We start from the raw sequence: 24161 nt of genomic DNA, 5'->3' as shown, positions 1-24161 counted from the left end.
AGAATGTATTAGCTATAACTGGCCTCTTCTGAAACGTGCACAATGTTAATCTTTAAAGCACATGGTTTCCATGGAAGCCTCAGTAGACACCCCAGTAAAGATTTTTAATTTTTCATTGTAAAATTGTAATTTGTTGCTAAATACCTGTTCTGTTGATATGTAAAATGCATACATGAGTACACTCTGCAAAGTATAAATAGTTCATTTATATCTTACTATTTGTTTATTATCTTATTTACATTGTGTTATTTATTATATTATCATTTATCTTATTCATATACTTGCTGTTCTGTGGCTTTTTCCTTATTGGCAGTGCTGGTTTCAGATTATTGGGCCCTTGTCTCCGGTAATTCATTCTTTGTATCTTTATGTCATTTCTGTGAAAGAGCATTTAAACATTATAAGCACTTTTTGTGACACAGGCTCTTTTTACCCTATATGGGAAGATTTCCAAATAGTACAGCCAAAGATAGACTGCTGTTTTTTATGTCAGTCAACATTTGACTAAGAATGACATGTGAGTTTAAAACATGTTTGAAATTTATTCCTTACAAAGGAATCCCATTTGTACTGATTGGTTGTGTTTGTTCCTTGAAAAGTAGTTCTGTTTAGACTGGCCCACAGTACTCCTGTGTTACGGTCTCAATGAAGAAAACACACTTTTCTCTGTTCTCTTTTATTTGCTAGGAAGAAGAAAATTGTATTAACCTGTGTGGGGCTCAGTAGTGATGGAGAACACCATTAAACCTTTATGCTAGCAATTGGTATTGTATAACACCTCATACTTGAAAGGATTCTCTCCATAAAACAACTTGCTGGCAGTGGAAATTTCATGAAAGTCGCTATATAACATAGGCTGATGCTAAGTACCACTACATTTCCATATGTGGTAGAGAAAGTCTAAATACTTTCAGCAAAATATTGTTCAAGGAGGACTAGGTACAGAGGTTAATCAGTCATTGGGCACAGCTGTCTTAAATTTAGATCACTCACATTTTTGAGAGTGTTTTAGCAGGTCTGAAGTCATATTGTATGATTTGGTGTAGTGACATTTTTAATTCCTATGTTTAAGCAAATGCATTACTTTGTTAGTAATGCATTTTGAGGCAAAAGTCAAAAATCGAACTTGTACATTATTTTAAGATTTCTGCCAAGCAATGCAAATGCAAGACATTAAATCAAGTGTTTCTATTTGAATCCAAAATCTCTTTGAAATAATGCAGCAATCTGCTCACACTAGATTTGATAGGATGGAACAGATTTTTAGTTATTAGGCTATCTCACTGTGAAAGTGAGAGTGCTCAGGAATCTTCATTCTCTTTCTTCATGACAAGAAGCAGGTATCACTGTCAAGCTCCATATGATCTTGGCAGTGATGAGTTAGATGGTTTTATCTGTGTTTTTTGGCTAGTCATAAAAAAGAGGTTGGGTGTTAAATATTTATATTGGAACTAAGCAGACTCTGGCTTGCAGTTTAGAACATTTTTCACAGCAAGGGCCAAGTGTTAATATTGGGAATAGGAAAGAAATACAGTGATGCCAAGGCTCTTGATACTTCCTGTGTTGTAAGTTGGTGGTATAAAAAAAATCTTTTTCTTCCCTCTCTTACTAGGATGTTTGCTTCCAGGAAAGACCATAAGACAGTTATTAACCATTTTTTTCATCAAGCATTTTGCAAGAATTTCAAGTGTTTTTGACAATTGGGAATAATAGCTCAATACTCTGTCATTTATTTTGAATGTTTTACATCAAATTACTACGTTTTATAAAATGTCTGTTAGGCTTCTGTTTTACTGGCTCATGTAATACTTCGTTCTTATCTGAATGAGAAGTTCTGTTTTGCATGTGCCAGTTAATCATGTTATTTAAAGTCTGTAAATACAAAGTGGCAAAATCAGAGAACAATAAATGTTTCTGTAAAAGATGAGATAGTCTCTACAGAATGTGCACCTTTAAAGTACAATAAGTTGGAATTTTTTTTTTCAGGATTGTGTCAAATATTTAAGGTTTTTTTTGCCATTTAATTTACATTATTTTAAATTATTTCAGTTTTAAAACTATCCTCTCCAAGTGGGTATTACTGAGTGGGTTGAAGATTTTCTGTTCAGTGAACAGAAAGACTGCTTCTATAACTGTCTAGATGCAGTATAATGACTTCTTAGAAACATCTTTTGGTGAGAATAGGCTCAGTGCTCAATTTCAGAGGAGAATAAGAAGACACTTTATATTTAAAGTAGTTCTGCTTGTGTAAAAAGCCCATTTTGGTTCATAGCAAAATCATAACTCTTCACCTCTTTTCTGACTAGCAGCTGCAGGAACAATGTTGTTAAGAGATTCTTTTCTTTCAGCTGAGGAGGATGTAATCAGCAATGATCAGTGCATTAGTTTTCTTTGGTGTGTTCTTGTATTTTTTGGTAACAGGCTGTTGGCTAACTTGAAATCCCCAAGTCTGTGAACCCTCTGTTTTTAATTGCGTTTTTGCATGCAGAAGAACAAGGCAAGAAATTGCTGAAATGCTAATTCACAAAATCGTTTCAGGATTGAATATTCTCTGAAAGTCATACTGTCCTCAGTTGTTATGTCCAAAGTTTGCAGTTGTAAGATCTTGGAAAAAGAAATCTTATCTTATTTTGCAGAGCATTGGCTGTGATGACTATCTGGGTTCAGAGAAGGTGATTGACAAGTGTGGAATATGTGGAGGGGACAACACTGCTTGCAAGGTTGTGTCTGGAGTTTTCAAACACACGCTAACAAATCTTGGCTACCACAAGATAGTGGAAATTCCTGAAGGAGCTACTAAAATCAACATCACTGAGATGTCAAAGAGCAACAACTATTTGGGTAAGTTGCTTCTCAGTGAATAAAGCATTCTTTGTGCACTAGTGCAACTGGGTGGAGGTTATGCTGGGAAGGGTCTTCTAAGCAGTGTGAAATAGATGTCAAGAGAGAAGAAAAAAAAATCATTAAACAGGCATTTTGATCAGAACTAACTGGCAGTTTAGAATTCTGGCTTGATCTCGTATGACAAATACCACAGACCTGTTACCATCTATTTCCCTGTCCATCTGACTTGGCTCTGGTGTTTCCCATTAGTTGCATTGTGTGGTGGTTATGCTCTCTGCATCGTTAACCTTCTCTGAGTGGTCAAGAATATAGGCAAGCAGCATGCTCGTTTATATAAAATATGGAGGCTGCTTGAGGAGAAAAGAGCATCTTCTGATTGCCTAAAAATTTCAGTTCTTTTAAAGTGACAGTATATCAAAATTGTATTGAAAATATGTGATATTGAGGTGGTATCTGCCGAATGCAAGGTCATTTATTATTAATGCAATTAATGCATTTATTAATAATGCAATTATTAAAGCAAGGTTCTTTATTTTGAAGCAGGTCCTTAACGCAAAACCTTAGAGGATCCTGGAATGTTTATATTAACATCATATTTCTGCATCTGTCTAGAGAGTATGTGGGATTTCTGCAGATCTATGTGTGTCTTGCATGCATTTTTGAACTGTGCCATTCCTTGTTGTATCCTCTCACGTTCCCAGGTTACAAAGTCCTTAGTTTGCCTACATTTATGCTTCTGTTTTGGAGCAAATTCTGCTCAGTGGACTGGAGAGAGAGGAGTCAGTTAAGATTTGTAAAACCTGTGCTTCGCCGTTAAATTTCTCTCCAATTATCAGTCTATCCTTAGATCTGTTTTTAAAATTACCATAGTAAATAATAAAAATGGAGCTACATGAGGCCTTTCTTGCTAGCTTGATGTAACTATTACTACAACTATCTAGCTGTACTGGAAGTAAGTATCTCAGCTACTGGTCAAGCACAAGAAAGGAAAGTGATCATCATTTAATTGCTTCTCTCTTCTGCTTTCTTCTCCTTAATTTCTGCTGGAGCTGTAAGAAGTTCTGCAGAAACTTTTGCCTGTAGATGGGAGTTTATTATGGGGAACAGTCTGAACTGTAATGTGAGCTCCATAATTTTAACAAAAAAGTGACTTTTCAGAACTGAAGAAACAACATAAGCTACCCACAGTCTAAGAAAACCAAATGTTCTGGACCTCTTGTAGGGTGATCTTATCAGTTCTAATATGTCTGGGTTTCATCCAAATATATTTCTGATACATTATATACACTAGCATTCATTTTTTTTATGTGAAGAGTTTGTATAGCGTCCATCAACACTAATTTGTTGATGAAAAAACCCATTAATTCTACCTAAAGAGCTTCCAAAGGTACTTGCACATTTGGTAGAAAATGGGTGAAAATGCAGCTTACTTGGCAGGACAGTGAGAGTAGCTACATTACTAATATATAAAATCATGGAGTTGAATGTAATTTTTATGTCAGATTTACATGCCAGCATCTGCAAACAGCTGGCAGAAAAGTTCCCTTAACTATGTTAAAATGTCTGGAGCCACTTGAACATTTTGGGAATGGGCAGGACAGAAAAAGAGTAACATTTTTTGCTTAAAAATAACCAGGCTGTTGGCATGTATGGGAAAGTGGCAAAGTTTTTCTTTCCCATGTTACTACTCCTTATTTCCTTATCCCCTGAGCTCTTGGTTTATGCTATCATCCTTCCTTTTTATTTTCTTTCTTTTTTTAAAAAATCCATTTCATATGTTTAATTTTAAAGCTGCTGGTATGGATTTAGTCTGCTAAATTTGCCAGCTCCTTCCCCTGTTAGGAATTCTTGAGTCTGTAGTTCCAGCTAGAAGGACTCCAGCCTCTCTGCTTACACAGTTACACAATAAACTTGGTTTTTTGAGGCAGGCAAGTTGCACCAGGACAGGAACGAACATGTTCTAACAGGTCAGAAAACCGAAACTAGAGAAAGGTTTATCAAGCACTTTACTGGGCAGTGTAATGGTAACTGGGAGGATGTTTTCTGGCATATTGGTGGTCACAAACTTCTGACTGATAAAACAGCATTCAAAATCTAGGCAAGCACATTTTATAAAGCACATAACACTGGTAGAGCTGGGAATCTTGAAAAACTCATCTGGTATTTACTGGTTTCTCTATATTTAAGGTAATAAGCAGAAGTCTTGAACTTCAAAAGTAAAAGAAAAAAATCTTAAAATCATTCTTACGCTGCGGCAGCAACAAGAAAAAAACTCCAGCAGCCATTCCTTTAAGCATGTGGTTGAGTGCTTTGCAAAATTGAAGTTTCAGGTCCTTGTTCTGTCATAGTCCAGTGGTAGCTATCAGAGCGACTTGTAAGCAACATTGTTCTTGTTGCAAGGAGTCTAAGTCAGTTGCTTTTGGTTTTCCTTTCACTTTGCACATTTTATGGTTTCTTCAATGCAAAATCATAAGTCATCTCAAGGTCACTAAAATTTTTTTAGAAAATGAAAGCAGATGTTTCTGGGAATCTGAGTTATCCTGCTTATCTCTATTGGGTAGACTGTCTTGAGTTCCATGTGGTTTCATTAAACAATTTTTAGAAAGCTCCACACCTTTTCACTGCTTTGTCAAAAGTACTAAGCAAATAAGCCATCAGGAAAATGTGTCTTCACCAGGAGGTATTTCTGTAAAATCAGGAGGTGCTGGAAAAAGCAGACAAAAAAGTGAGGTTTCTTACCCAAACAGTTTCAAACTCAGCTAAAAGTAATCCAAACATCTGAAAGCTGCTCCATACTGCTTTTGTAAACTTTTCTGTAGTACTGTTGCTCATTGTTGTAAAACCTGTGACCCTCATAAAAAGCATAGTGCTGAATATGATGGTAGCTTATTAAGGTTTACTAATTTTAAGTATTGCATTTTCATTTTGTACACAAAAGTTGGAGTAATTGCAGAACAAAATTTGTACATTCTTGCTACTTGAAAACAATAAACTTCTGAAAAGGAAAAACATGACAGTGGTGGTATATGAAGCTTTTAGTGTTTCTGGGGCATGTCATTATTTGGGTAGTCAGAATATTCGGATTAAAAGAGATACTCTATTTCAGTGGTTCAACTGGTTGGTTGTTCATATAATTTTATAATTAACATTTCACAAAAACTACAGAATCATAGATTTCTTGTGCATCTAGTGATCTATACTGTTACATTTCTGTATACCTTAAAAACCTTCAACAGCACTGTTTGTCTTTTCTTTTTTTTTTTGGGTGTGTGTGTGTGTTCTTCTGTTTTTGAATGAAAGAATCTCATACAGCACAACATAATCTTTTCTTTCCCTGCCCCCCATGTGCTAAAAATCCTTTTAGATTTCCCATTTCTTGAAGATCGTTACTGTAGGAAGAATGCTGATCTGATAAAAGCAAGTATTTTAACAGTCAAATTGAGAATGGCCTGCAACACCAACTGGTGATTCTTAGTGAGCCAAAATGAACTATCTCTATTAGAGCCATAAGGCAGATCTGAAATTCTTCAGGAAACATCTTGTATTTTTTCTTGCGTGTGTACGTTCAGAAAGACATCAGTCTAGTTTTGGACTGCTAAGTAGTAGCTATTAATAGCTATTAATAATCACAGCATCAGAGGTTGGAAGGGACCTCAGAGATAATCAAGTCCAACCTTTCTAGGAAGAGCGCAGTCTAGACAAGATGGCCCAGCACCCTGTCCAGACGGCTCTTGAAGGTGTCCAACGTGGCCGAATCAACCACTTCCCTGGGGAGATTATTCCAATGGTTGACTGTCCTCACTGTGAAAAATTTCCCTCTGGTGTCCAATCGGAATCTCCCCAAGAGCAACTTGTGTCCATTCCCCCTTGTCCCCTCCATGTGACAACTACGTGCAAAAAGGGAGTCTCCATCTTCTTTGCAGGTACCCCTTCAGTACTGGTACATGGTGGTGAGATTCCCTCTGAGCCTCCTTTTCTCAAGGCTGAACAAACCCAGTTCTCCCAGCCTATCCTCATATGGCAGGCTTCCCAGTCCTTTGATCATCTTGGTGGCCCTTCTCTGGACCCCTTCCAGCCTGTCCACATCCTTTTTGTATAGCGGGGACCAGAACTGTACACAGTACTCCAGGTGTGGCCTGAGAAGCACTGAGTAGAGTGGGACGATGACTTCTTCTTTCTCTCTGCTGGTGATGCCCTTTTTGATGCAACCCAGCATCCTGTTGGCCTTCTTGGCTGCAGCAGCACATTCTTCGCTCATGTTGAGCTTCCTGTCCACCAGGACCCGCAGGTCCCTTTCCTCAGAGCTGCTCTCCAGCCAGGTGGATCCCAGTCTGTGCTGCACTCCCGGATTATGTTTTCCTAGGTGCATGATCTTACACTTGTCCTTGTTGAACTTCATAAGGTTCTTGCTGGCCCACTCTTCCAGCCTATCCAGATCTTGCTGCAGAGCAGCTCTCCCTTCTGGAGTGTCTACTTCCCTGCTCAATTTGGTGTCATCAGCAAACTTCATCAGGCTACACTTGATCATGTTATCTAGGTGACTTATGAAGATGTTGAATAACATTGGGTCCAATATCGATCCCTGGAGGACTCCACTTGTGACAGGTTGCCACTTTGAAAAGGAGCTATTTATCACCATGCTTTGGGTGTGGCCTGTCAGCCAGTTCCCCACCCACTGCACAGGCCACTTGTCTAGGCCATAACACATTAATTTCTCCAGGAGGAGACTGTGCGGGACCGTATCAAAGGCCTTGGAGAAGTCCAGGTAGACAGTGTCCGCTGCCCGCCCCATGTCAACCAGGCAAGTCACTTTGTCATAGAAGGCCACCAGGTTTGTGAAGCACGATCTGCCTTTAGTGAAGCCATGTTGTCTTTTCCCAATCACGTGCTTCAACTGACTTGTGATTGCCCTCAGGAGGATTTGTTCCATAACTTTCCCAGGGACTGAGGTAAGGCTGATGGGCCTATAGTTACCTGGATCCTCCCTCGAGCCCTTCTTGTAGATAGGGGTAACATTTGCTTTCCTCCAGTCCTCTGGGACATCCCCTGTTCACCATGACTTCTCAAAGAGTGGCCTTGCAATGATGTCAGCCATCCCTCTCAACACCCTCAGGTGGATGGCATCAGGGCCCATTGATTTGTAGGGGTCAAGCTTCTGTAATAATTAATGTACTAACTCTTCCTTCACCGATCGTGTGTTGGTGTTTGGATCAACCAGCAATTTCGTTCCCAAAGCCTGGGACCTGACAGTGTTGGTAAAGACAGAGGTGAACAAAGTGTTGGGGACCTCTGCCTTTTCAGCATCATTGGTTATTGACTCTCCTTTTCTGTTTAACAGTGGGCCTATGTTTTCCTTCTTTTTCTGCTTGTGGCTGACATGTCTGAAGAAACCTTTCTTGTTATTTTTCACGTCTCAGCCAATTTCAATGCGAGCTGGGCTTTTGCTTTGCTAATGGCATCTCTGCATGCTCTGGCAATGCCCTTGCAGTTCTCGGCGGATAGTCCTCCACTTCTCCATCTCTGGTATGCTTCCCTTTTGGATTTGAGTAGACCCAGGAGGTCATGGTTGAGCCATGGGGGCCTCTTGCTCTGCTTACTTCCCTTTCCTTTGTAGGGGATAAATTTGCTTTGTGCTTCCAATGAAGAGTTACTGAAGAACTCCCAGCACTCACTAGCTCCTTTGTCTTCCATGGAAGCTTGCCATCGAATCCCTCCCAACTGACCCCTGGGTGAACCGAAGTTTGCTCTTCTAAAATTAAGAACCCTTGTCTTAGAGCTGACCTTCAGCACACTCAGCAGGATCCCAGACCCCACAATATTGTGGTCACTGCAGCCAAGGCTATCACTAACCGAGGTATTACAAAGCAGGTTTTCTTGGTTTGTGAACAGCAAGTCCAGCAGCGCCTCCTTCCTGGTTGGCACAGCTAACATTTGTATCGGGGAACAGTCCTCTATGCATTCCCGGAACTTGGTGGATGACACGCAAGCTGCCGTATTGTTCTTCCAGCAGGTGTCTGGGTAGTTGAAGTCACCCATCAGGACCAGGTTCTGTTGGCCAGAAGCTTGCTTTAGTGCCACAAATATCGCTTCATCAGCTTTGTTGTTGTGATTAGGAGGTTGGTAGCAGATGCCCACTGTGAGGTCCTGCTTGGAGACGACCCCTTTGACTTTAACCCAGAGGCATTCGATAGAGCAGTCGCAGTCACCATAGTTGACTTTGATACATTCGAGGTGTTCCTTGATGTAGAGTGCCACTCCTCCACCTCTTCTACCCTGCCTGTCTTTACGAAAGAGCCGATAACAGTCCATTGTGTTCCCTCAGTCAGTCTGTAGATTTACTTTAGGTTTTTTTTCTTTCTTTCTTTTACAGTTAGAAGCAAAAGCTACATATTACAATTTAGGTTTAGTCTCCATAAAGTGTAAACAAGGCTATAGGCTGTACAGTCCTGAGCTATGTACGGAATGGCTTGCTAGTAGTTTTCAGCAATATTTTCTTACTGACGGATTTGTTAGACTTTTCAGCAACAGAACTGCTGACCTTAGACAGACTTTTCCTTTGGCAACGCACTTCTGTCACATGGCTAGTCTTGTACAGAAAAGGACAAAGACATACTTTTTATCCCACTGGTAATCATCAGCCTGGCCAGTTCTCATACACTGAAGTGGGAAGCTTGCCACTTAATTAAATAGGACCATAATACCTTTTGAGTATAAATAGTTTAGCATCTTTGGGTTTGGATTTGGGATAATAGCAGAATGTTAAAGCTAAATGACATTAATCCAAAGTGATTATTTGGAAGGTGCTTTTTTGCATGTTGGGTCTTGAGAACCTAATTCAAAGAAGCTAGTTGTTATCCATATCCATAGCCTCAAAAGCAAGATAATCTGATGGGAAGCCGGTGTCAATAGTAAAAATTAAAATTTAGCTTAATACCATGGTTGAAAATGCATTAGTTTTGAAATACACTTACCACGTGTAATGAACTTATTCTAATTGGAAGGAATTTGGTAATGACCCGAACCTCAAGCAATGGTTTGTTTCTAGAGCAGTTGTCTGAATTTGGAGTCGTATGTCTTTGAGATTCAGTTCTGCAAACAGTACCAGACATACTGCCTGCCATGGGTGGCAGCAGATGTTCATGAGATATCTTATAAAAGAGAAGGTATATACCTTAGAGTTTTGGCAAGTCTCTTAACATTTTATGCTTTACTTGAATACTGTTTACTGCAAAGATGGTTCATAGTGAAATTTATTTCATTGCTGATTGCTTTAAGTTCCTTTAGGGAATATATAATGTATTTCAATTTTGCTTTTCATGGAATTAAGTTATTTCAGCCACTAAATGAGATAGGGAGGTCTTTGGATCTAATCCATTTCGTCTGCTTTCTGCAAAATGATACTCTGCTATTCTAGCATCTTCTATTAGCACATGCCAGCATACAGTATTTGCGACCAAAGTAAGTGTTAAACATTAATACTTTCTGAAACAAATTCTAAGAGATATCAATAGCATTCTTGTGAACATTGGTGTGCCTGAACATGAATATGGATTTAAGGAATTTGTCATATGAAAATAACAGTGGCTGGTACTAAAGGGGCTGTGAAAAGATTCTCTAAAAAATATTTTGATTCAGCATTCGCTGTAGCAGATGATAAACAGTATGTGTCATGATCAAATAGTGTTAGCAGCTCTTGAGCTTAAAATAACATTCTGAAATAAGTTGAGATGCAAATTTACAGCAAATAAAGGAATTAGATTAGAACACTGGGAATGAATTTAGAAGATGAACATTGTTAGAGGCATTGTTATATCACGTGATCATATGAAAAGTTTTATAATTTATGTATTAGGAATTAAATAATTTATTTCCTTCGTGTGGTGCTAATCAGATCAATTGATACACTTTAAAATACACATTTTTTTAAAATTGCTCCTAATGATGTTTTTTTAAAATCTTCATACAAGCTTAAAGATTTCTGTGCAAAGAAGTTGCAACAGGTACTATATAATAACACGGAGAAGAGAGAATATGTGTTTAAATTTTCAGGCCTTGGAGTGAACATGCTAAAATATGCCAGAGGAGGAGAGGTTTTCTGTTTTCTGTTACTTTATATACAAAGGATCTGCTTACAGTGAACTTCCGTTACAGTGCTTAGGTGTGCATTGGGTGCAGTGGCTGTCCCAAATAAACAGTGAGAGCTAGCAGCACACCATTGGTAAGTCTTACATTTCTCTTCAGGAACAAAATCTGCAATTTTTTCATCTGAGTTTACAAAGTGCTGTAACCCAAAGCTATGCTATTATGTATGTTTGATGTGGTGGACCTGTGAAACCCCCACAAGGACTTCGACGTTGTATTTCTTATGGTGTATACTATTCATGGAGTACATCCCTATATTGGTCAGTCTGTGCATTAGAGTTGGAGTGTCTCTCTCATATGTACAGCTTACTGAATGCATTATTTATAAACTACGTAATTACAATATCTGGATTAGAATAACTGGGTTTTTTACCTTTTGTCCTTGGTCCTCTTGACTGTTCTCTGCTGGAGTTAAACAAGACAGACATTTCTTTGTACAGATGATTATGTGCTCTGAACTGTGAAGAAAAGATTTAAGGAATCACTTCTTAAGGAAACTGAAATTAAGCACAGCAAGTTCAAACCATAAGGAATTTCAGAGTAAATTATTAATATCTGAAGAGGCAGTTAGTTAGAATCTCTGTGTAAACTTAACATGAACATTTTGAATAATATTCCTAAAATACCCTTTTTATGATTAGAAATCCTAGCAAATCTGTTGTGTAGTTATTTCCTGAATACTGAACTGAAGAGTCAGGAGATACTACACAGAAAAAGGAACAACTTGGGGTTTTTGTCAATGTTTGCAAAATCAAGCATTCCTATAAAAACACAGTAATGGTAATGCCAATTGATAACTCCTGCTTATTTGCTTCTGCCTTATCTCCTTGTCTCCAGTCTCAGTCTTTTCCTGCACTGCTTCAGATTTTACTTTTACTTTAGATATTTTCTGACTCTACAAAATTGGCCATTTATAGAAGCTTAACCAATTTTTGGCCACCTCAAAAGGTTCAAGTCTATGTCAGTTTTAGAAGAGACCTGATGAGCAGAGGAGATTCTGATTTTTTCCACTTAATTCAGTTTAGTTAGCATTGGTTGCTTAGTTGTAGATATATTGATTATCTGAATTAATAATAATTTGAATTAATTGATGTCTGCCTGCCATGCTTCAACTAAAAACTAACACAGGTATGCTAATAGAGCTGTCTTTCTCAACAAGTTTTTAAAAATGGCCTCGGTACTGAAGTGTCTAATGCTGACCTAGCCAGGAAAATGCTTTTTCATGACAGAAGCTCAGAGTCTGATCAGACATGCTTTTTTTAGCAACTACGCAGTCCAGTGCATGTGAGCAAATATTATACTAATTGCTGACAGATTCACTTCAGGATTTATGTTTAGACTACATATGCTGGCCTGAGACTTCCACTGGGTTGCATTTCCTTAAGCCGAAAAGTAAGTACAGTATTGTGGTTAGTTGGTTATGGAAAAACCTGTTTACATGAGTGATTTTTGATCATTTCATGGTCGTCATCTGCAAACTATAGTTTCAGTGGGTGTGGGGCTGTCCTGGTTTCAGTTGGAGAAACTGGGGATGAGTGAGAGAGCGGCTGTGTGGTGCTTAGTTGCTGGCTGGGGTTAAACTATGACAGGGGCCTACAACCTACTTTTCTTTTGGGCCATGATAATTGCCTTTAACATACCCAGTCTGGCTACCACATTCTGTTTGAAGGATTCAAGACAATGGTGAAGAGGCATGAGGAGTCTCTCTTTTATGCCTGCAGATGACAGAAATCTTAGAAGCATATTCTGTCAAATTTTTTTTTGGCCAGTCTGAGTTTAGATCTTGCCTTCTGTGGTCATAATCCTGTCACAATGAGCATGGTTCTTCCCTATTAAAAACATGATAGCTAGGATGAAGTGTTCACTGTGGTACATTTAACAGTCTTTGTACTTCTCCTGTATCCTAATTGCATTATCAATAATATTCTATTTATTAAACCATTCCTTCCTCAAAGGTAATGCTAGGTTACAGGACAATTTAGATTACTGCTTATGCTTTCTAGCCACAGTTGTCATGTGGGTTAGTTCAGTCTGGGATTTGGAACGCCTTTTATGTGGTGATGCTAGATAAACATCTAGGGCACACAAAGCCAAGAGTGTAGGATCTTTTGCTTGTAACAGCCTTTACAAGATAATGATTTTTGAAAACAGTGTGAGCTTATAATCTAATTTAAAAGATCAAAACCAGAAAAATCCATGACTGAAGAATAACGGTGGGATAGCTTCACCTAAGGTATGGGATGGGAGCCAATCTAAAATCCAGTGTGAACACTCCTGAATCTGTAAAGGGGATTTCACTTATGATCTGATACAGTGCTATTTAAGTTCTTGCAGGTTATGTCAGTTTTTGACCTTTGGAGTTCAGCCTGTTTGAAGATAATGCATATATAGATAAGTTACCAAGAAGAGTAAAGACTGTCACAAGTTTGCATCTAATGCAAAAGGGTTAAAAACTAATAGGAGACAGTATATTAAGACAGACAGAAATGTACAATAGACATCTTTATAACACTTCTTACCTGAAGTGTGTTTCAAAGAGGCCTGGTTCTTCATGCACACACCCCTACATTTACATATCCTTTGAATTATTGTCCTTAAAATAATTTCAAATTTATTTTCTGCAGGGAGGGTTTCTTTCATCAAATAAATGTTCATCTTATTGTAGCCAACATGTATTACTTGGCTAGGGTGATCACTTACTAAAACCCTTGAAGTTTTTAAGACTTTGGATGAAATTCAGCCCTGGTGTTAATGAATTCAGCTCCACTGAATTGAAGTTGTACAAGAGTCTTACCTAGTCTAATGACCTGTAGTTAAACCAGAATATATCTAGGACATTATTCTTTGCTGACCGTATATTTTTTCAATACCGGTGTTGCTTAAAAAATTACATTTTAGAGTTTCAGGCAAGGTTATCTTATTATAGTAAATTTCAAGGTGACCTTTTCCCTTCTGGCTTCATTAAACAGCCAGTGAATATCCTAACATTCTGTATGGTGGTCTGTAGTGTTCCAGGCACATTTTGGAAACATACAAAAGAAATGCTTTCTCAAAAGCTGGTTTATTCTTTTTTATATATATTATGTGGCAGATCTTAAAAAAAAAAAAAGCAGACCATGTTACTTCTCTGGGTGATGGGAAGTACTCTTTTCCCTGGCCTCAAGAAAGTGGTTAGGCCTTAATGGCTGGGCTAAATTCTGTATTACAACATGCCACCACTGTCTTCTGCATGTTGCTTGCCATTGGTATTTTCACTTAAGAGCTTCTAAATTAGTTTCTCCATGCTTACTGATTGTGGGAGATCTGCTGAGAGCGAGCCCTAAATTGGGGTGCTCAGCAAGAAGCCTGGGTGCCTGGCCTGGGAAACTGGTAGCTTTCCATCTGGCCTGAATCTCAAGGGGACTTCTCCGTGTTGCTGCTTTTCCAGGTAAATGGCTTCCTGGCCTTTTTCCTCTTGTCCTGCTGCATCTTGAAGAATAATATGAACATTTCTTTCCAGCACCCATCGGCTAGGCCTTTTGGCTTATACCTGCACATTGATAACAGTGGTTATAACCAGTTTGGGAGCTTAAAGAAATCATGCTTTCATTTCCTGTGTTTCCTAGTTCTTTTGCTCTTTTGACACAGGTGTTTGTTTTGTTTTTTTTTTTTTTACCATTTGTTTGTAAGCAATGATCTTATAAAAACGGCTATCACTACAGCAGTGCACCAGCTGAAGCCTGCTGTTGCTTTGATGATCTGCCTTATAAATGCATCATCTGAACAACAGCCAGCAGCAATAAGTCCCACTGAGGTTCTTGTTTCATAAATTCTGTATTAAAGGAATGTTTTTTGCTTGTCTTGAAACATGGAAAGCTTTTTTTGAAAGGAAGGGAAAGGGATAAAGAGAAGTATTCAAAATAGTGAGAGGAAGCTCAGAAAGGCTGGTTGTTCAGTTTGACTTGTAAAGCACCCAGCAATTTGGTTGCTTATATAATTTTGCAAACCCCCTTGGCCTGGAAGCCTCTGAAGAACTGACTCCCCAAGATTTTCAGTATTTCCAGCTTCTTTCTCACAGTGTTTTGATTATACTTCTGTTTCCAGTTATGGACGGAACCAAGGAACTTGAATGCAAGATTTCAAAGAAAATGCTTTAAAAAATGAAAGAGTTGGGCTGTTTGAACCGTTTTTATTAATCTGAACCCAATTAATGTGAGCTTCTCAGATCTCAAAGCTTTAGATTATTTTTGCCTTCTATTTGATGACCAAACCATCAAGTAGTTTGCATGAAAATACTTGTTTGAATGTTGGTTTTAGTGCACAGTGTTTGGAATATCAACACATGGGTTGTTCAAGGCTTCCTAAAAAGCAAAGCTCTTCTGAACAATGTGTGTTAGTTGAGCATGTTACGATACATGTATTTGATGGCACTGACCAATATTCAGTAACATGGATTCTCCTCTCATTAATGCAGCTTTACTTTCTGCTTTCACTCCATTCTTCCTTTGTCTCTAAGATGGACCATTTTGGAAATGTCATGTGCTCTTTGAAGTCATTAGCTTTGTGAGTTGATTAAAGTCCCTCATACGTAATCTGTTGCTCGGTTGTCTTCTTACCTGGAGTAAACACTACTTTGAATAAAGATGTTCTCTTATAAAGTTGTGATCAAGGTATAGCGACCTTACCCTGCTAGTCACGGGTCCAATACAATGCTTTTCTCCTCTTACTTCTTACAAATTGTGATTCAAGATAAATTTTGTACTCTGACTTAGCTATACATAAAGAATGACCAGTGTCAGTCCAAATTCATAAACTGTCCATAGGCAAATTCCCAAATCACATGAAGACACATTTCTTCCTTTTCTTGCCAAGAGTAATTTAAATAGATGTTCAAATGCTACACAACAAAACTTAAGAAAAAATGGTTGGGAACCTGGTTTCAATTGTTGTAGGTATTTCTGTACAGCATTCTTTGATTCCCTAACCTTATTTTATTCTGAGCAAAATTCTCTTTTTAGATAGTGAGAAACCTTTCTTTGTTTCTTAACTGTCCTTTGATCTAGTCAGAGAGAAATTGTTCTTACATCTTTGCCTGATTCTGTAAAAGAAACTTTTTTTTTCCTGATGCTTCTCTTATTTTCCTTTGAACTTCTTAGTTTCAACATTTTTGTTTCTTACCCTTTTAAAAAACTCTTTTAGTAAGTAATCATCCAGTAGAAATTCTACATGATTAGTGGCTACATGGCTGGATCCAATAAAGAAATTTCATCTGCAGAGAACATTTTTATATTGCAGCATTAAATTCTAAAAGAAATCCAAGTCTTTTCTAATACACAATACATATGGGGATTTAAAACTTGATTTATAGACTGTGTGATTAAGTTAGTCAAGAGAGATTAAACTTTATCCTTTATTTCTTAACTTGCCCAGTGCCTTTGTTTTCTATTGAATATTACTTCAAACACTTTGTGTCAGAAAATTTGGGTGCTTAAAAGCCTTACAGACCCAATCTTCCTTTCATATTTGTACCCATAGCATCAGTAGTTACCCATGGTCATGACTCCATTTATTTTATATATTTGTATTAAAATGAAACTGCTGTAATTCAGAAACTTTTGGTAGCGTGGCTGAGAGTTCTGGGTCAAGTGAATGTCTGCTGTGAGATTATAAACTTGTTTTTAGTGAGGTACTAAGCAAGTGATACCAGCTCACACTGCTAAACTAGACATGGCTTAGGGACCCTGAGATAGAAAGGCTTAATATCTTTTGACCACCGGTAACTACAAAATGCTAATAAAGGCATTTATTAAGGGCATAATAGTCCAGATGCAGCTAATCTGCATTAAGAGATTAATACTTTAGTCCATTTCATTCACCTATATTCACATACACCTACCAAATTAAATAATACACAGCTTTGAGTCTGCATGCAGTCAGTTGGCATAAGTGATTTCTCTGGCATGAGGTGACAGCTGTTTCCTCCACACCTATAAAACTCTATCTGTAGCTGGTACATAGCAAGGAACATCTGAATGTAACTTAAAATAAGAATTCTGTGTAGCAGTTTCACTGAAATTAGGGGAGGTAAACCTCAGGGAGGAGCAAGAGCAGGGCGCTTCCTTTGAGCAGGAGGTCTCTAAAGGTAGCATGAGAATGTTTAAATGATAAGCAATTACCAGAGCTTTGGAAAACTTGGGAAAGAGATACATTTTTATTGGCAAAAAGAGGCCCTGTCATTTGTCTTGTAAATTGCTTGTAAGGACCCAAGGCAACAATGTCTTGGTGTACAATGTGTCTGCAGATGTTCAGTCAGACTGCAGAATAAAGATTCCTTCAATAAGTGGAATTATAAGTTTACTGTTGAATTTCTGTCATAACACTTCATAATTCTCTTTTAGGTTCATATTCCAGAGGACAGGGGGGATTGATTTTTCCTTAGTGTCTGGCAGAGCTAGAAGAGGTTGGTATATATCCAGAATGATAGTTCATTCTGATTTTGTTGTTGTTGTTATCAAATACTTTTTCTTTCCTTCCCCTCCCCTAGCCTAATTAATGCAGGGGAAGGCCAAGCCATAGGAATTGGTTTGAGCTGAAATTTACATTATAAACAGACAATACCTTTCTTCAGTTGTCTTCTGCCAATAAAAGAAAGACTAAGAAGCATAATGCAGTCTTAAATTTGTGTTGAGATTGTAACTCTCCTATATAATAATTTTCTGTTCCATTTTTAACAAAGTAGACTTTTGAAAAAAATATCTCCAATGTGTCAGTTGAAAAAGCATGTAATCTTGAGAACTTAGTGGATTCTTCAGACTTTGTCTGTTGATACAGTGAGAAATTAATTTTTCCTGTAACCCTTGTCTCTCTTAATAGAACGTCATAGTTCATTCCTAAAACTTTTGAGTCTCTAGTTCAAAACAGTTTTTCATGGATTGTTTTGAAACTGTTCATACAGTCCTAATGAGCAACAAAACTAGTTTATTGTTAACTACCAGCAGTTAGCTCTATTAGAGGGAGAGGTATTGTGCATTGGAACTGCAAAGTCTGACAGTTATTTATAAGCAAAGGTTCACTGATTTATGAATGACAGAGGGTTCCTTCCCCATGCTTCGTAGTGTGGGCTCAATTCTGAGTAGTTGTGCAGAAAACAGATTTTGGAGAACTGCAAAGGAAAATACAGGATTTTATTCCATTCTGATAGTTTCTGAAGAAGCGTCGTGTATTTGTAATTTAGTATGTTGCCGTGAACCATATAGGTAGTTTAATTTAAAAAGGTAAACATGGGAAATTCTATTATTGTGTTCATGTTAACCTTGAATTACCTTGTACTGATGGTGGCCCTTTGGAGTGCTTCTTTATAACAAACTGTGTGCGCTAGTTCATGTGTCTGGAGAGGTGTCTACCTGGAACCCAGGGAGAAGTATGTCCAATGACCATACAACAAACAGAAGTAGTGTTTTCATAAGCTATTTAGGATGGTGCAGCTTGTATCTTTGTTCTTTGCCTTTATTTGTCGTCAGTTAACAGACTGTGAAATGCGCATACTAACAAGTAGAACACAATGTCATTGTAAACATAAACCCAAACAATTATTTCAGAGATTTAAACCCTTAAGAAAGCAGTGATGTGACTTTCTGTATGCACCTTGGAAGATTAATGTTATTTTGCATTTATTGAGAATCAGGTGAGTCTGATACCATAGGATGTTTAATACTCTATCCTGCTACAGTCGTGTTCCTGAGTTAGATTTCACTGGCTAAAGTTGGAAGTTAAACTGAGAAACAAAGCAAACAAGAAATCTCAAAATTCACTGTTCTCTGTTGTTTTTCAGTTTAGAATGTGTGCTATGTCTTTAGCATCTCCGTATCAACTGCATACTCTTTGGAAGCAAAAGTGAAATCAAATCGAATAGTTTTGTTACCACCTTTGAATGTCTCTAAAGATTCAGGAGGAAGAAACACAGAGTGTGGAATGGGATGTAAGCTTTTGTTTACATCAATATTTCAATATCATCCCTAATGCAGATGAAGCAATAGCAATTTAACACTTCTGGAGGTGAACTGATGAAGGCTTTTTTCAATCTGTTATCTTCATCGCTTCTTTTAAGCAGAAAACAATGGTAATATGGTCAGGATTCCTACGAAGTCCCATCAAAATCAGGCATGCTGGCAGCCAGCTAGGCTTCAGAATTAGTTAGATGCATCTCCATTGGCCTTATTTCTGCAGGTGTTAATCTCTAAAGAAGCTTAGAGACCCTGAACTCTCCTTAGTATTAAAGGGTTAATAAGTTATCTGTTAGATTGTAAGGTAAAAATCTAAAACTGAGAGTGCTGCATGTTAAAACAAAGGAATACAGTGACAGAGCAGATATAACGTTACTATGTAATGAAGTCTAAAATTTTCTTTAGTATTTCTTTAGTATATTTTGTGTATACACCTGAGGATGGATATTTTCCTGGTGAATTTAGTGTCATTAGTCATGATGGGCTCATGATGCTTTCTTTACACTTGGTTGAATTGTGTCATTTTCATTTACTGTCTTTGAATTTTCATCGTGTCTTAGAGGTAGAATGAATTAACAGGACTGAACAGTAAGTACTGACTACAGCATCTGCTCATACACAAGTAATCTGTTGCTCCTTCCATTCTGTTATACCTACATCTTAAAATTAGTACAATATTGTATAGGTAGAGTCAAATTTCTTTTGGATTTAGATTTTAACAAGAACTGATAACTGTCATGCATTGCCGCCTGCTTGTGTTTTTTCTTCCCTCCTCCTGTATAAAGCAGCCATCCTATGGCTTTCTTCCCTTGGAAACTGAAAAACAGCTTTTAATGTCTGAGCTGCAGTTCTCACCTCTTGTTCTTCTCTCCATCTAAGGCAGCTCAGTACCACCATTTGCAAGGGTGAAATTCCTACTCTCCCTAACGGTGCAGGATTCCAAATAGTGGAATTCTTTAGGCCTGCATCTGTGTTGACTCTGGCAACTTAAAACCTTAAAAATACACTATGTAGATGAGGTTTTCAAGCAAATGTTTAATGTATACAGTAAGGTGTTTAATTGGTCTAAGGTACTTAAGAGTCCACAGTACAGATTCTGTTTTGGCATGTTGTGCATCAGACAAATTACACTGATCATTTGCAAAGTATTGGGTTTCACAATGGGGGTGAAAGTGAGGGTGCTACCAAAGGTGTTGCATATTTGCATTCCCAGCAGAAAGGATGGTGGATTCGAGTTAAATATTTATTTTTAACCTCTTTACTGTCATGGTGACCCAGCTTTCTCAGAGTCCAAATCAATATCAGAAAAATCCTAGAACCAATCTTCTGAGGGAATGCAATAACAGGCCAGACCTTTCATCTTGTGCATGGTTTTGCATACACAGCACCTATGATTATAAGCAGAGCTGCGTGGGTTTCTCATTTTTTGAAAGGCTCTCAGATTTTAATAGAGCATTAAGATGTTCCAGAAGTATTTCAGGATACTGCCTTTTAAAATTAATAATAAATAGCAGTGTAGTAGTTTAGTGCTTAAAGTCCATTCAGCATGGTAAATAGTTCCAGAGAGAAGGTGGGAACAGTGACTAAAACTTCTTGCTGTGCAAGGCAGCCTTCTTTCACCTTCTCTCAGTGGTGTTTTCTGCTGAAATCCACCAGCATATGGGTTTGTATTTCATGCCTCCATCCAGAATTTGGCTGTTGAAACAAAAGCTCCTTAGTTCTAAAAGAAAATCATCACAGAAAGTGCTTTTATCTTCAAAGTGTGTTTCTGACGTTAATTAATTGGATCCTCACAATCCTGTGAGCAGGATAAGGAGCAGCCTGAAATGCCCTGCTGCAGTGAATGGTACTAAACACGTTTGGAGCCTAGCTGGACGAAGTGTTTTTTCTACTGCCCAAATAACTTTAAAAGTGTTTGAAAAGAAGTGCAAAAAAATTAAAAATGCTTTTGAACTTTCAGCAGACTTTTATGCCCACATGCTTGTGGACATAAAAATGCTGCAGTTTAAACAAGCACTGGCAGATCATCAGCTGCTTGTAAATTACAATGGTGCCATTGGTTTCATTGGAACTGTGCTGCCTCAGACAAGCTCAAAAGCCTGGCTCTTTGCTTGGGAAGTAAAGCAATATGTACTAACACCTGATTGAATAAAGAGCTTTGAAACCTAATAATAATAGTAATAATACCTATAATGAAGATATACTTGCAAACACATGGAATAGATTTTGTGTGAAACAGAGTCAAGAGAAAGACACATTAAATTAATGCAAAAGAAAGCCAAAACAAAATAATGTCATCAGTATATGTGGATATATCCTAGTATAAAAATGGAAGATACTTTCTCTCTCCACTGAATTACCAAAAATGCCTTTCTCTCTCAATTGACTATTATCCTAAACTGTATCTGACAGTAAGTCATTGTAAAGGGAACCAATTTGTGTTTTGGTATTTAGGGTGAGGTTTGTTTCTGTCTTCACTGAAGTTAATCAGGAAATGCTGTTAACCACTGAAGTTACTGTGTGGATTTTTGAGAGGATAATAAATGAAAAATATGCAGCATTGAAACTCACTGGACTTGAAATGTATGTGTGTCAATATTGCCCAGAAAGATCTTTAATATTTAGTTCACATTGTCAATTCATGGTCAGATATTTTCGCTAGGAGTTATGGTCCTTAAATAGTGTAAGCATGATATTTAGTTTGGAAGTAAAATAAGTGTTAATTAAATAGTCTGTGAACTTGGAAACACTGAAACAGGGATTGATTAAAAGAAGACAGGTAAATATGTCATACTAAAGACTGAATAGTATTTCAGTCTGCCAGTTTAAATGAGAAATGTTACCTTCTGTGTATCAGATTTATGGTATCTTCTTCTTTAGTGTAGACAGAAATGAACCTAAGAGATGGGAGAAGAGCTCTTGAATAAATTATTGATCTGTGATGTTTGATATGTTATGTAAAGCTGAGGTTGCAGTAACCCTTTTGCTCAGTGGCAACCAGGGTGACAGTCAGGATTTTTGTGGCCAACTCAGAGTGCAGCAGTATTTCTTGTTTTTTGAACAGGTTTTAACATGGATACATTATGTGGCTTCCAGGCCTGTATGTATGCATGCACGAACATAGATTAAGAAACTACAGGTTTTGGGCAATAGGTATAGAAGATCTTAATTTTAAAAAAATTTAATCTGATTGTGTGTTGCCCTTTTTCTGCTGCTTTAATATTCCTACCCTGCCTGAGTAAGCATTGGAAACCATTATTGGGTATTGATCTTGCACTGTTTACAGCATCAGTTGCTGGATAATGTGCTGTATTTCCTATGGTGCTCCAAACTGAGAGTGATGGTAGAAGTCTGTGTTCCAGAGTGATTAAAATTTAGCTCGGTTTTGATGAGGCACCTCGCGTATATCTTTTCTGGAATATAATAACTGATAAAAGGTTTTACAAAGCCTTACAGCCTTTATCTTCCTGATGCATTTAGAAGTGGGAAGAAACAGTGTGTTTACATCATGTATTTGAGAAAAGTATTGAAAAACTCCTTTGACAGAAAACTCCATTAGCTGATCATCAGGACAGTGACAGTGAGCTTCAGAGAATTTCACTGTTCAGAGAACAGTATTTGCTGCTTTTTGGCTGTTTGTGTTATGCCAGTGAAAGCCTTTATGTGTGTTGCTCAGCCAGTACATTATTTATATTGCAGTGTTTTGCAGTATTGTTCGTGTCTTTTTTACCTTGGCTTTTATGGGGTTCTTTTTTGGTTTGGGGTTTGGGTTTTTTTTTGTTGGTTGGTTTTTGGTTTGTTTTTGATTTGGCGTGATTTTTTTTGAGCAGAAGAGACGGTCAATGGAGATGTATGCAATGATTTTATTGGCTTGAGTGGAAGAGACATTGCTGGATCAGCTTGTTATGGTTTCTTTGGATGAGGTGGGCAGGGTTTGTGTTTTAGTTGAGAATTTTTTTGGCAGCTAGTATAGACACAAAAATTAGTAAATACAAAAGAAATAAAAGGGGTGGAGAAAACAAGGGAAAGAAGATGCTAACTGAAAGGTAATATCATGGGAAATACCAAAACTCATTCAAACAAAAACTCACTCTACCAGTGTGTTCTTTAAACTCCTAGGGAGAATTTTAACCTGGATTTATATATCTATCAAAAGTCACCAAAGAAGTATATGTGGGTTGCTGGTTACTTGGATTGGTAATAATCATCTCTGATAAAGACTTTTTTGGTTCAGTTAATTTGTTCAAACTTATTTTGTGCATTTTTTTAAATGTAGAGACTGTGTTGCTTTACTGAATGACCTTTTCTCAAATTCGATTGCTTTGTGTTATATATAATAACCATAGAAGCTCTGCAAACTTTGGCAGTTACTACCAGTCCTGCTGTGCAGTGTATAAAGCAGTTGCATACCATGTGCCTAGCCTCTGAAGGGTCCTAAAGCCTCTTCTAAGTTTATATAGTTGACTGTCTTTGGCTTTCTTCTCTCAAAAAAATATGTTCTTACTTTTTGGTCAGTAGTTAGACCATTTCTGTGTTTCGTTAATGAGGAATAAGAGGTAAATTGGAAGATGCATCATATACTTCCAGTTTAACAGTTGAAATTGAAGGCCACACAAAGATCTTGGTTGGTGAAGTAAGAGCCATAAAGAAGAGTACAGTTTTAAAAGGTTGTTTTAATCCACTTGAGCTTTTAGTTCCTGGTTGTCAACAAGTTTTCAGTGGTTCTTTATCGTTAATATTAACAGTACAGTGGCAAGGTAGCTGCTGAACTACTGCTTACATGGTTAACTATTGGAATCAGTGCTATGAAACATAAAAAGGCTGCAGGTAAATGGTTTTGTTGGGTGAGATCTTTCCCTGCTAGAAGATGCAGTGTGACCTCAATGCTACAAGGAGGTCACCTGATGAACTTGATTTTCAGTGCTGTGTAGCCAGAGGTCAGCCTGAATGAAAAAGGGGACTGAGCAGAAGATCTTGGATCCTTAATTCTGGGTCACTTGGTCTATAAATTATACTGGAGGGGGCAAGAAGAAAAGAGGATCGTTTAGCAGAAACTAGAGTGCAGTACTTCCAAGCTATGTTCTTTCCCACTTGAAAACAAACAACCAGCATACTTTCACCCTTGTGTTACACTGCAGAAGAGGGCGGAGTCAGGCTTTGCACTGGCAGTGGCTCCCTGATACACCACAAACA

The 24161-nt window shown here is 37.8% G+C and overlaps 1 protein-coding gene across 2 annotated transcripts in view; it reads left to right on the top strand.

The window, feature by feature from the left end:
- Nucleotides 1–24161, top strand: part of THSD4 (thrombospondin type 1 domain containing 4) — a 345527-nt gene that overhangs the window by 257188 nt on the left and 64178 nt on the right. For both annotated transcript variants that reach the window (XM_064456549.1, XM_064456551.1), the window contains one exon: nt 2637–2841. In XM_064456549.1, the coding sequence (XP_064312619.1) occupies nt 2637–2841 (205 nt within the window). The remainder of the gene's footprint in view (nt 1–2636; nt 2842–24161) is intronic.

Source organism: Phalacrocorax carbo, chromosome 7 (assembly GCF_963921805.1).
Source record: "Phalacrocorax carbo chromosome 7, bPhaCar2.1, whole genome shotgun sequence".
Lineage (NCBI taxonomy): Eukaryota > Metazoa > Chordata > Aves > Suliformes > Phalacrocoracidae > Phalacrocorax > Phalacrocorax carbo.
The sequence above is the reverse complement of the archived record's forward strand: the minus strand, read 5'-3'. Positions and strand labels throughout refer to the sequence as shown.